The sequence below is a fragment of the Castor canadensis genome, chromosome 12 (genome assembly GCF_047511655.1).
Source record: "Castor canadensis chromosome 12, mCasCan1.hap1v2, whole genome shotgun sequence".
NCBI lineage: Eukaryota > Metazoa > Chordata > Mammalia > Rodentia > Castoridae > Castor > Castor canadensis.
In genome coordinates this window covers 107843923-107856783 of record NC_133397.1, presented here as the reverse complement: position 1 = coordinate 107856783, position 12861 = coordinate 107843923, and the positions used below count along the sequence as shown (strand labels likewise).

Genomic DNA, 12861 nt, shown 5'->3' with positions numbered 1-12861 from the left:
AACAGGCCATTTTCGTGTGCTCCAGCATTTTTGGAGTTTTCTGTAGTACTTGTAGCCACATGACAGGCAGCTTAACTTGTTTTCCTGTGTGTGATCATTGTTGCATGTCCCCTTTCTCTTTCTCTGTCTGTCCTTGTTCTCCCACCCCGCTCATTCTCTCTCATTGTTTTCTGAAATGTGATGTCCCAGCTGCCCTTTTAGCCAAACTGAAACTTTATGTAACAGATGGTAAGTGACATCGTCAGTACACTGTGGGTGTTGCTTGTAGCTAACATTTTCAGTGTTCAGTGTTCTTCACCCACTTGAGTTTTCTCCATCCCCAGCTCCCATCAGATTGGAGAGGTTCCTGGCTCTCATGCTTTGGCCACAGTAAATGTGGTCCTCCTGGGAAGTAACTTTAGGATTCGTGTGTGTGTTTCTTAGGGGTGGGTGGACAGTACTGATAGTCTCCAGTGCTGGTTCTCAGCCCCTTGGTGGTAAAGCTCTTTCTCCTCCATCATCCTTTCCCCAAAGGCCCCAGTAACAATGCCACTGGCCAATCCCGAGCGATGATTGCTGCAGCTGCTCGGCGCAGGGACTCGAGTCACAACGAGCTGTATTATGAAGAGGCTGAGCATGAACGGCGGGTAAAGAAGCGGAGAGCAAGGTGCGTGTCCCCCATTGTCAAAGCCATCATGTAGGGTTTTATCTGGTTTGGTTTTTTTCCCCCTGTCTTCTCACTGTCAGAATGAATCTTCCATTTATAAACATGACCTTGCGGGCCCTGGGAGTGACTCACTCCAGTGTTTCTCAGTCCTCATAGGTAAGTACAGCATGGTGGGTGAGGAGATAACACAGTCACAGATTCTGGGTCCACTCCGGGTGACTACTCACTCAGCAGGTCTGGAGTTGGGCCTGGGCATTTGCATTTCTAGAAGATTCCCAGGGGATTCTGGTGCTGCTGGAACCATGGCCCATACTTGCGGAGGGCCTGTTCTTACCTGTGCTGGTTTTCACATCTACTCTAGTTAATGGATGGGGACAAAGTGGCTTCCCTCGTTCACCATGGGCCTCATTCTTCCCTTTCCCAGGAGCTGTTGGAGTGGGTGTCTGGATCAGGGGGACAAAACTCTAGTTCCTTTTAAGCTGCTTCTGTGCACTCACTTCCTCTCAGTGTTCAAAGAGCCCTTCAAACCAGAGTTTGAGGGGCCTCAGCACTCTTTATCCAACCCTGCATTATGGAAATGAAAAGCTGGGTGGAAGTGATTTTCCAAGCTCATTATAGCAGAATTGAAACTAGAGTCCATCTCTCAGCCCCAGGGCCCTATCCACATCTTATTCTTGCTCTCATCTTTCTTTCTCGCCTTCTCCCTCAACCTTCAGGTGACAGTCAGGGACATCAGTGGCGTGCCTTGTGTGGTTGGTGGTAGACCCGGCTGCAGCAGGATGGACAGGTGGCCCTCCAGGTCCTGGAGGAGACGCTGTTCTCCAGCCCTGTGTGGACACCCCCCTAATGACTGTTCCATCCCCTTCTAGGCTGGTAGTGGCTGTGGAAGAGGCCTTCACCCATATCCAGCGTCTCCAGGCTGAGGAGCAGCAAAAAGCCCCAGGGGAGGTGATGGACCCCAGGGAGACGGCACAGGCCATCTTCCCCTCCATGGCCAGGGCACTGCAGAAGTACCTGCGCACCACTCGGCAGCAGCACTATCACAGCATGGAGAGCATCCTGCAGCACCTGGCCTTCTGCATCACCAACAGCATGACCCCCAAGGTGTGCTCACCACTGTCGACGTCTGCCCAGCTTGTCACCAGGCTCAGCTAGTCACATTTTAGGGTGTCTTGCTCAGATATCCCTTATCTGAAATGCTCAGAACAAAGAGGGCTTCAGATTTTGGACTTTTCTCTTCGTATTTTGGAAGATTTGCATATAGATGAGATCTCTTAGGGAGAGACCCAGGTCTCAATGCGAAATTTCCTTTTGCTTCATATATACTCATGCACATAGCCTGAAGGTAATTTTGGGCATTTTTTAGAAATACTTTTGTGCAGGCAGCAGAGTTTGTGTACATTGAGCATCAGACTTGTGGCATCGCGTCAGAGTCTTTTGAGCATTTTATATTTTGTATCTTTGGATTGGGGTACTCAACCAACACCGGGAATGATAAAGTTGGAGGCTTCTCTGAAGCACCGAGTGAGAAGAAGTAGTGATTCTCACTTATTTTGTATTGCCTTCATGTAATTGTTTTTTACAAGTGTCTTTTGAAGGCCTCTGGGTTCTAGCAGAGGAAAGACTTATACCAAGAGACAGCCCAGAGTGATGATGAGGGATACCCTGTGTCCACCGGAGCTGAACCGATTCATTCTAACCTGCCTCCTGTACTAATTAGCTGAGCAGCCTTGGGCAGATAGCTTCTGGTTCTGTGCCTCCGTTACCTAACCTATAAATTGGGAATAATACCAATACCTACCTCATTTGGTTGTTTTGGGAGCAAAAAGATTTAGCTAATTCATGTGAAATACTTAAAATAGTATCCATCACAGGATAAGGACTAAGTAGCTTTGATATTGGTAGAAATAACACTATTGCTTTGTTTGCCATTTTGGATGTGGTGGAATTAGTTTTAGTGAGTGATCTTGGTGCCTTGGGTGCACCAAGGGCACTGATGCACCAGCCTACATCTTGGATTGTGGTATTAACATACGTTTAGGGATATCATAAGAAACATCCATGTATGTAGGAGGGGGTGTGGCCAAAAAGGCAATATAGAATAAAGGGTGTAGCAAATGCTACATCTTCAGACAGGTTGGTTCAAATCCTGTGGTTGTGCACAAACCAGCAGTGCTGTACACTGTTTTCCTCCTTTCTGGTAGGCAGTAGTAATATCTGCCTAGCAGAGTTGTTGTATAAAAATGACATTTAAATAAGGCACTATGGCAGAAATCACATGGTAGGAAATGAGTGAGCTTGGTGTTAGTGTACCTGTGACATTTGATAGCTATTTATAATAAGGACCAGGTTTATATATTATACTGTACATGTCCTGCTGGTTACATTATCAGTCCTATAACCCCTTAGGAAAGTGATTCAGAAATATTCTGTATTCTTTGACTCAGTAATCCTCTGCTAGGGAAAATATTCAACACAATCAGATACGCAGTCAGTCCTCCATATCCATGGATTCTGCATCCATAAATTCCACCAACCACAGATGGGAAGTACCCTGGTAAAAAAATTGCATCTGTGTGCACATTTATAGACTTTCTTTTCTTGTCATGATTCCCTAAATAATGTAGCAGAACTATTCATACCATATTAGCTATTATAAGTAATCTAGAGACGATTTAAAGTATAAGGAAGGATGTGTGTAGATAAAATATAAATACTGTATCATTTTATACGAGGGACTTGCTCATGCTTAGATCTGGAGCCAGTACTTCACGGATAGCAAGATACATGAATGTATATTCAAAGTGTTTTGTTTTTTTTGTTTCAAAGTAATCTTGTATTAGTTACTTTGCCCTCACTGTGACTAATATACCAGAAAGAACAACTTTAAGGAGAAAAGATTTATTTTGGCCCTTGGTTTCAGAGATTTCTGTCCGTGGTCACTTGGTTCCATGTTTCTGTTCTCACTGAGTGGCACAGCATCTTGGTGGTGGGAGCATGGAGCTTAGAAGAGCTGTTCACCTCCTGGCGGACAGGAAAAAGAGAGAAACAAACAGGAAGGGGCCAGGATGAGATTCCTGTGAGGACCCGCCCCCAGTGACCTACTGTCTCTAGCTAGGCCCCTCCTCCTAAAGTTTCCAGAACCTCCCAAAATAGCACCACCAGCTGAGGACTTAGGTTTTAACACATGAGCCTTCAAACAATAACAAACCCAGGATGATTCCAAACTGGAAATAATTTTTAAAAAGAACAGCAGCTTATAAATTCTGATGTAGCCACCTGCTGAAATATGGAAAATAATCTTTGTTAGGCTATCGTTCAAAAAAGAAGAATGCTACAAAGTAAGAACACTGGTTGCAAATGATGAAAATGTCTATGTGCAAAGCAACAGAACAGTTCCCTGTTTTCTAAGACTGAAGTTTTCTTACAGCTTCCTATTCCATTTTTAAATTTTTTACTTTTCTTGGGCTGGAGACGTAGTTCAAGTGATAAGAGTGCCTGTCTGGCTAAGTGCAAGGCCCTGAGTTTAAACTCCAGTACCGCCAGAACTAAAATTTCTATTTTTTTCTGAATTAAAAAATAATATTCTTAGTCTAAAAATCCAAACTTTAAAGAAGGTCTAGTGACATTTTCACCCCCACACCCCAATAATTCTTGCTGATAAAGAATTGGTATGTATTCTCTCAGCTGTGTGTATGTGTCTGTGTGTTTTGAAAGCAGAAATGGGATCTATTTTTTGGAAACCTGCCTTTTATTTTTTTAACTTAAAGCTCCTTGGCAAATGTCAATACCCATAGACCTGCAGTCCTATGGTCCCTGTTCATAGCTGCATCTCATTCTGCCACATGCGTGGTTTGTCTGACCGGTTGTCTGTTAATGTACATTTGAATTAATAGTTGCATTAGTCAAAGCAAGGGCCTGGCTGTTTTGTGAATCAAATTTGGTTGGCATGCAGCCATACCGTTTTATGCACCTATCAGCATGACTGCTTGCCTGCTGTGCCAGAGAGTTGAGTGGTTAGGAGGGCATTGCTTGAAAAGCTGATAATATTTAGTTACAGAAAAGTTGCCAGCCCCTGGCCTAAACAGTGCTGCAATGAATGCCTTTTTCTACTTAGGTGTGTGTGCGAGTATTTTATTTCTAAAGGAGAGATTTCTAGTAGAGGAACAGCAGGATAATAGTTACAGATTCTGCCATTGTCCTTCTCAGGGTGTTATCGTCACACGCTTTGTGGCTGGCATTTGATGCTGTTTCTCCCACACTGGGCAGCATGGGAGGTTATCATTCTTCTTCATCACTGCCTCACCTAAGAGGAGGAACCTTTTTTATTATGTGAATGTACATTTCTTCACTTATTAATGGAAAAATTTTCATGTTAATATTCTTCCATAAATTATCTTAGATTCATTTCTCTATTGAGTTACCTCTTTTTCTTCTGATTCATAAGAGCTATTTTTGTATTAGAAGTGTGAAAGTAGGCAAGGCTCTGCTTTCTGCCTCACAAATCAGAAATAATACACCTTCCAGTAGCAGAGAGGTGTGACTGGAAGGGAATCCCACTTAAAAACTGTCCTTGGCCTTGGTCTAGGACCAGACTGATAGATCCCGGTGTTTTTTTGTTTTTCTGTCTGTTTCTGCCTCATTCTTCTCACAGCTAAGTCAATGTATATTTAATTCAAGTGCTGTTGCTCTCCTAGTCTGTGCTAGGTACATTGGAGATTCAAATTAAAAAAAAGCAAAAAAAAAAAGATAAGGAAAAGACAGCCTAATTCTTGCCCTCCAAGAGAGTGAAGCCTAATGTGGGCGAGGAGACAGGCAAGTCAAGAACGACAGTTCAGAAAGTAAAATGTCACATGAAATCATGCCAGGGATGACAGGAGCTTTGAGGGGTGGACATGGACAGGTTAATCCATTTGAGATAGTCAAGGAGATGGTTTCAGAAGGTTGAAGGGCAAAGAGAAATCTGCAGAACAACGTTTAGCAAGAGGAATGTGCATGTGAGGATGTCGTGGGATCAGAAAACTCCAGCAACTGAGGTGCCCCTGGAACAAGAGCTCTGGAGAGGGAAGTAGGGGGACATTGGTTGGCCATTCGTGGCACTCGGTCCAACATAAAATAGCCATCCCTCACACTGAGTGTGCTTACTGTGTGCCAGGCATTGCCGAATGCTTTCTGAAAGCCAACCCTTCCATCCTCGTGGCAGCCCTGTGAGCTACGGAGTGCTGACTCCACCTGCAGAGAAGCTAGATCGGGCAGAGTCACACAACCGGTAGATGGTGGAGCGTGCACTTTCGTCTGTGCAAGTGTGTTCCTGTGTGTATTCAGCTCAGTGCTAATCTGTCCTGCCACTTGCTCTGCCCCCAAGGAATCTTCCATTTAGTGGGAGGTAGGAGAGTGTGTGCAGTGTGCTCATGTCCTTCCAGTGGGCTGGTGCAGCAGTGACTTGCAGGCAAACATCCATAGCAGCCATCTGAGTCCCTCACCTCTGTGGGTACCACCGTCCCACCCGATGGTTGGAAATTGACAAAGGCCAAATGAGGAAGTCTTCCCTGCCCAGTAGTGACTCAGTTGGGAGGGTCTGACGGGAAGACAGTGTGAGAAGCCGAGCTCTGGTCTGAGGTCTTGGTGTATTTGGAAAACATTTTCCTAGGTGTAAGAAAACAGCCCATGGCAGGACTCCCTGGGAACATGGGTTTCTTCCCTAATATTATGTCTTTGTTTTCAGGCCTTTCTAGAACGATACCTCAGTGCGGGCCCCACCTTGCAGTATGACAAAGATCGCTGGCTGTCTACGCAGTGGAAACTTATTAGTGACGAGGCTGTGACTAACGGGCTACGAGATGGAATCGTTTTTGTCCTCAAATGCTTAGATTTTAGCCTCGTAGTCAACGTGAAGAAAATTCCATTCATCGTACTCTCTGAAGAGTTCATAGACCCCAAATCTCACAAATTTGTTCTTCGCTTACAGTCTGAGACATCGGTTTAAAATTTCTATATTTGTGGCTTTATAAAAAAAAGAAGAATATAGAGAGAGAGATATATATGTCCAGAGGGGGTGTCTTTTTAAAAAAAAATTTTTATGCTTTATTGTGGACTGAAAACGACAGATGATACACCAGTGTCCTTTGACCATCTGCACTTTATTTGGAAAGAAGCAAGGGATGTCCACCCCGACAGATAGTGACTGACTGGTGGCATCTGATTTTCATGGATAGGACTTCTCTAGAAGTTTCTGTGACGGCTGTAAACCAAAGCAGAGCTGCTGCAACCTCGGGAGCCTTGCCTTCAACTAGTCCCTGCTTCTTACCCAGCACCACGTCCCCATTGCCTCTGGTCAACCCCTCCTAGATACTTGGGGACTCATTTTTATTCTGTTTACTCGTCTTTATTCTGTTTTAGGAAATCAGACACTACACACCCACACAATGCATTTATGTATTTAAATGTCCATATCCCCCTGTGGGAGTGGTAGGCAGTTTGGGAGATGCCTGCCTGCCTTGTCTTTGTTATTTGTTGCCTTAGATCCTTAAGAGAAAGGTCCCCACAAAAAATGTGCACTGTCAGGTTACAGCCATTAAGTGATTTGATCTGCTTTTCTTCCCAAAGAGAAAACCTACCTGCCCTGTTTCCGGTTCCACTCCTCAGCTGACCTGAAGCAGGTAGCCCTTTCCTAGCCCTGAGATCGCCCACGTGGGCCTCAGTCATGCCACCCTCCTAAGCACACACACGGGCATGCTGGGACCTGCTTTCCATATATGGCCTCAGGCTATTTGCACAGCCTCAGCCCGGTTCCATCCAATGTTTTTGGAGGGAAGTGTGGAATGGCCCATGGGATAGCACCCAGGAGAACAAACCAGCTGTATGCCCCTTTCAGGCCAAAGCAGGAGCCCCACCCACCCATTCCTTCCCCTTGCTCCACACCAACCAGGGGAGACCAACACTGTGACTCGGGTTGGCAGGTGCCACATGGAGCCATCTGATTTCCCAGAAGATTGTTCTCATGAAGTTCATACCAAGTTGCCCTGCCAAGGGAAACCAAACAGTGCCAACCACACTGGCCACTACTGCTGTCCTGTGTTTTCTGACCACCGTCACTGTGCAACTTAACCACCTCGGCCACTTAATACCAGGAAAGGGGCTTGCTTGGCTTCTGCTGTGTAAATTGCTCTTAGTTGTTGGTCAAGAGGACAGAAATGAATGGATGCTAGAGTTTGGGGAAAGAGGAGTAGAGAGCCAAAGTTCTGGTCCAGAATGAACCTTCCTGGTTGTAAATGCAACTGGTTTCAGAGAGCTGTCCCCTTGGCTGCCCTGGTTGTGGGCTGAGAGGCCTCCTGGCAGAGCCCTACTGAGGGGCAACACCTTAAGGAGCCTCTCTGGACACCATGCAGTGGGCTGTCTTGGCCTCTTGTTTGGCTTCCTGTGTCTGCAAAAACCTTTACCAAGTATTCATTCTTCCATTCCCAGATCTGTAGGGAAGTGGTGACCTTGCTTGCTTCAGTAAAGGACAACACTGTCAACATGCTCTTAATATGTGTGCATGTACCTGTTTACACATTCCACAAGCAGCACAGAATTTTTGTGTCATTTTTAAAATCAAAATTGGCTTTGGATATTTGTAATACACCTGCACCTGGAAAAGTAAGCATCATTCTTGAGTTCAACAGCCTTCAGCACAGAAAGTTGTATTGGAAAAGAAAGAAGGGGAAACCCATGGGTGTGGCCCAAGATGTACTGTTAACGACATGGTTCTGTTTATGAAAATACATACCACGTAACCATGGTGCTTTTGTACTTCTTAGTATTTGCCGTTAGGGCCCTTCAAACTGGAAGTTCCTTATGTCTTTCTCAGGAAATATTTAGGAGATCGGGTAAGGGATGGTGAATATGTGTGAGACTTTGGCTGTGTAGAGGATAAGGCCACAGACGAGCTGCTGCACCAGGAAGTTAGGATAGTTGGAGGTGCCACAAATGTACATACATACAGTAATAACGTCACCACTCCTCAGCATTTAAAACACGGCACCCCCAACCCTGTCTTAAATAACCAGTCTAGAGGGGTTTATGGTGCGTGCATTCATTTTGGCATGTACGTTCCCAGTAGGGTGAAGAAAGATTTAAATGAAAGAATTTCTTTTCTCTCTTCCTCTGTCTCTCTCTCCTACTCTGCATAAGAACGTGTAACGTCACATTTCCTGAAATTATTGTTTCTGCTTTAAATTGAGTATCGATTTTCTTACACTAACTTTGTATTCAGTCCTTTCTGAAAGAATGACAAAATCAAATGCAGGATCCTTTACAGCTTTTGCACTTTCAACCTCTTTATAGCTCGAGTTACTGGTACAGTGGGAACCATGTAAACGACATTAAAAAAGTCAGGGTACATAAAGCTTCATCACACAGTTGAACACAATAAATTTTTATTTCAGTGCTTGGAACCAGTAGCCTATTCTTTTTAAAGAGGGCCAACTTTGCCTCGAGGCTAGTAGGATAGATGTTCCTATAGAGGAGACAGGATTTCATTTACCTTAAACATTTATAGATTTTCTGTAACTTTCAACTTAAGTTATTAAAATTCTAACACTAAATGTGAGGAGTGTAGACCTGAGATTGCTGTCTTGCCCAGTGGTATTTTAACCAACAGATAACTTTTGTTCCTAAGTGTCTGCTTATCAAAATATGACCATTTTTAATAGACCATAAACTGAATGTTAAAATCTGAATCCTGGAAGTTAGAAAGGTTATATAGTTCAACCTTTGCGTTACCCATTATGTCAAAGTGAAAGCTACTTTTGCTAAAGCTCGTAAAGCAGACCCTAGCTAAAATACTTAACCACCATTTTCCCCACCAGCTATTATCATCTCCTTCCTCTCTGTCCTTCCCCTTTGAAAGCTACAAAGAAGACAGATTATTTTCGCCAAAGGGTGGGAGGTAGGTGGCCCTGGTGTGCTTGTTGCATTGTGGTTTGTTGCCCAGAGCTTGGGGTCCTTTTTAGTGGGGAGACTGGCCATGTTGGCATTGAAGCAGCATGGGGTGCTCCCCCTGCCCACATCATACAGTCATGGCCAGTTCTCTCATTTCACATCTGTCTTGAGTACATGTGTTTACATAACCGCTGTAGCTGTATGGAGTGCCACCAGCATGATGGACTGACAAACTGCCAGACCAGGGACTGAGCAAGTGTTCCAGCTACCCAGTGACACCAACAAAGTTGAGTCCTGCTGTTGGAGGCTCTCTGGGAGTGTGTGTATGGGGTGTGTCCCCATGTATGTGAGCCTCTCTCTGAGTGTGCATTACCAGGTAGATGGCGTGTTTTTATGTTATCCACCTTGACCTCCATGTTTCCTGGGGAAAATAGGCCTATGTCTCAGTGGGAACTTGTGAATGTGTATATGGCTGAGTGTGTTTGGGGATATGTTTATGTTTGAGAGATTTCCTGATAGTGCCCAGCTTTTGGAAGGTTACTGTAAAGCCAGCTCCTTTTCTTCCCCTTCTTTGTTCCTTTCCCTCTCTAAGACTGGCTTCTCCCCAGGAGTAAAGAGCTCTAGCCCAGTGATGTCACTGGACAGCCTGCTGGCCTGCAGGCTGTCATTAGATTCTTTCTTGGTTTCGAACCCTAGGACTCCAAAACAGCAAGCAACAGACAAAGGTCAAGCTCTATGAGAATTACTACTCACTTTTCGCTACCCTAGAAGCCTTATTGTACATTTCTTAATATAAGCAAAGAAAAAAAAAAACAACCAAACAATGATTGGTTACTAAAGGTAGCACAGAAATGTTACATATTTATTTAAATCACAGCACAGACCCTGCGGTTATAAAGTGATGTTAAGTATTTCTGGGGGTAGTGTTTGTTCTTTATGGATTTTTGTTACATACAACAAATAAATCACTACTGTGAATTTACTACTGTGTAACCTTGTCATATTCCATTACAAATAAAACATGCATTGTTTTGAAGGACATGGCACAGTTCTTGAATGGTGATCAGCATGGTTTTTTGAGACACTCCATTGAAATCACTGGACTGAGCTTTAATTAGATGGATGGATGCTCAGAAAATTAGGTTTTGGATCACATTTTCACAGAACACTAGTTTGGTTCCAGAAGGAAGAAAAGGGCACTAATATACTTACCAGGTATTACATATCGATACAGTTCTACACAGCCTTATAATCCCCACTTTCTTTCCAGGTAGGGATTATTTCAGTTCAGCAGGTGAGAAAAAAGAAGATCAGAGAGGGAGGGACTTGCCCAAGGACTGGTGCTAATAAGTGGAATTTCAGGCAAGGTGTTTAATTTCCATCCCATTGCCTACTAAGTGGGCTGCCATTTCTGTATGTGGAAGAGGGACCTAGGGACAACCTAAATCAGACCCTGAGATGGGGCATTCCATGGGAGGTGAGATCCCTTTTTCACTTTGGGTTTACACCAGGTGGTCCCTTGGGAAGCTTCTCCACTAACTTTGGGGTGACACTCAATGAAAAAAGGCCCCTTCTCCCAGGAAAGCCCCGCCCTACCAGTGTTATCACTGCCACAAGGCACAGGCTTTGAGGTTCCCAGAAGCACCCTCTGTGCCCTTGCCTGCCCACCCCCCGGCACATGTGCCCTGGGCCTTAGGCACAGGGAGACATGCTGAGGGTCTGACCTGACCTCTTCTGAGGCTGTGGGAGGTCTGGAGCTGGAGCCCCTGGCTGGGCTCCTAGATATGTTGATCTCAGTAAGCATTTGCTTGCCTTCAAGGCCTTTGGCAGAACAGATGTAAAATAGGATTTATTAAAAACAAAAACCACATCTTTATCCCACCCACCATAAGTTGCTCCAGTTGTGCATGAACCATCAATTTCTGCCCTGCTGTTTGTTTCAGTGTAAGACAGGAGGAGGAGGAGGCTAGAACTCCAGTCCCTCAGCATTCCTTCGTGTTAGGAGTTAAGATGTGCTTTCAGAAATGTAAAACGACTGACTGAAATTAGACTTCAGGACTCTGAGTCCCTTTTCCAAGGTCCTGTCCAATTTCTACTTAGGTAACCCAGTTTGTTTCACTTACAAAATAAATCTCTTTAAGGGTTATTTAGAGTCTCCTCAACACCACAAAGAAAGCCCAAGGCACCTCAGTGAAGGTTGCTTTCAACATGGCACCAAGTGTGCAATTTATGTACACCGTCTCAGAAGCCTCAGTATTTTGTCCTTGCTTAGTGGAATAAAGACACTTATCTTAAGCCTTGGGGACAGACGTAACAACCCCTCAGGCTTCTATCTTCAGGGTGCCTTTGGTACTTCTTTTGGCACTGAAATGGTATTCGAATGACGATATTTGAATGGACAGTTGTCTGGTTTTGTTCATGTTTCTATTTATCTGAGCTTTCACCTGTGCCCAAGCATTCATTGGGAAGTTGCTATCATTTAGGAGTTTCAAAAACCCTGGAAAGCCCTCAGCCTGGGAAATCTTCCCCTGAGAGGAGCAGAGACTGTGGCTTAGGGAATTGTTGTGGGGACTTGGACATTTGCTCTGAGGTGACAAGTTTAGTTCCACCATGTTGTAGGGAATGTAGGTAGATGCACGGCACCTCCATTCTAGAGGTCAGGGAGGAAGATGTCACCATTACTTTAATGTGTCCGAGCATGTCAATTACAGAAATGAGCACTTACCACTGCTCATCATTCCTTAAGGGGGAGCGGGGCCAAATGTAACAAAATCTAAACTTCAATGGTAATTCCTTATTTTTATGAGGGATACACTCATAAAAATAATTATTAAAAAATTAATGAAATGACCAACTCCTCTGAGACCCCTAAATTATGACACACTTAACCAGACTTGTTCTCTGAGCAGTCACAGGCACAACCACTGCAAAGCGCAGGACACCAAAAGAATGACATAGGGGCAGATACTGGTCCACCAGGGTAGTGAACTGAACTCACACTATGGATGTCCGTGTTGGTGAGAGGACCAGAAAGTCCTGGGCCAGGTCTCATTCCAGAGATCATCTGACAATTGCTTTTGCTAGCAGGACTGTACATTTTTGAATTTTGAATCCAGCATCAATCCAGAAAGTTCAGTGATGAAACCAATTTGTCTCTACCTAATACAATCAACTGCAAAAGAAACAAAACAAAACATGGTCAGGGACTTCTTCCCTTCTCATGTTCTCTCTGATGAGTTAATACATACTTTGTAACCAGGAGAAACAGTTGCTCTGTAGCCTCCACTCACGGT

The 12861-nt window shown here is 44.4% G+C and overlaps 1 protein-coding gene across 2 annotated transcripts in view; it reads left to right on the top strand.

Moving 5' to 3' along the window:
- The window catches only part of Vangl1 (VANGL planar cell polarity protein 1), a 49292-nt gene extending 38742 nt beyond the window's left edge, over positions 1-10550 (top strand). For both annotated transcript variants that reach the window (XM_020153155.2, XM_074050687.1), the window contains exons 6-8: positions 514-646; positions 1516-1750; positions 6372-10550. In XM_020153155.2, coding sequence (XP_020008744.1) covers positions 514-646; positions 1516-1750; positions 6372-6632 — 629 coding nt within the window. In that variant the 3' untranslated portion in view covers positions 6633-10550. The remainder of the gene's footprint in view (positions 1-513; positions 647-1515; positions 1751-6371) is intronic.
- Positions 10551-12861: the final 2311 nt, after the last annotated feature.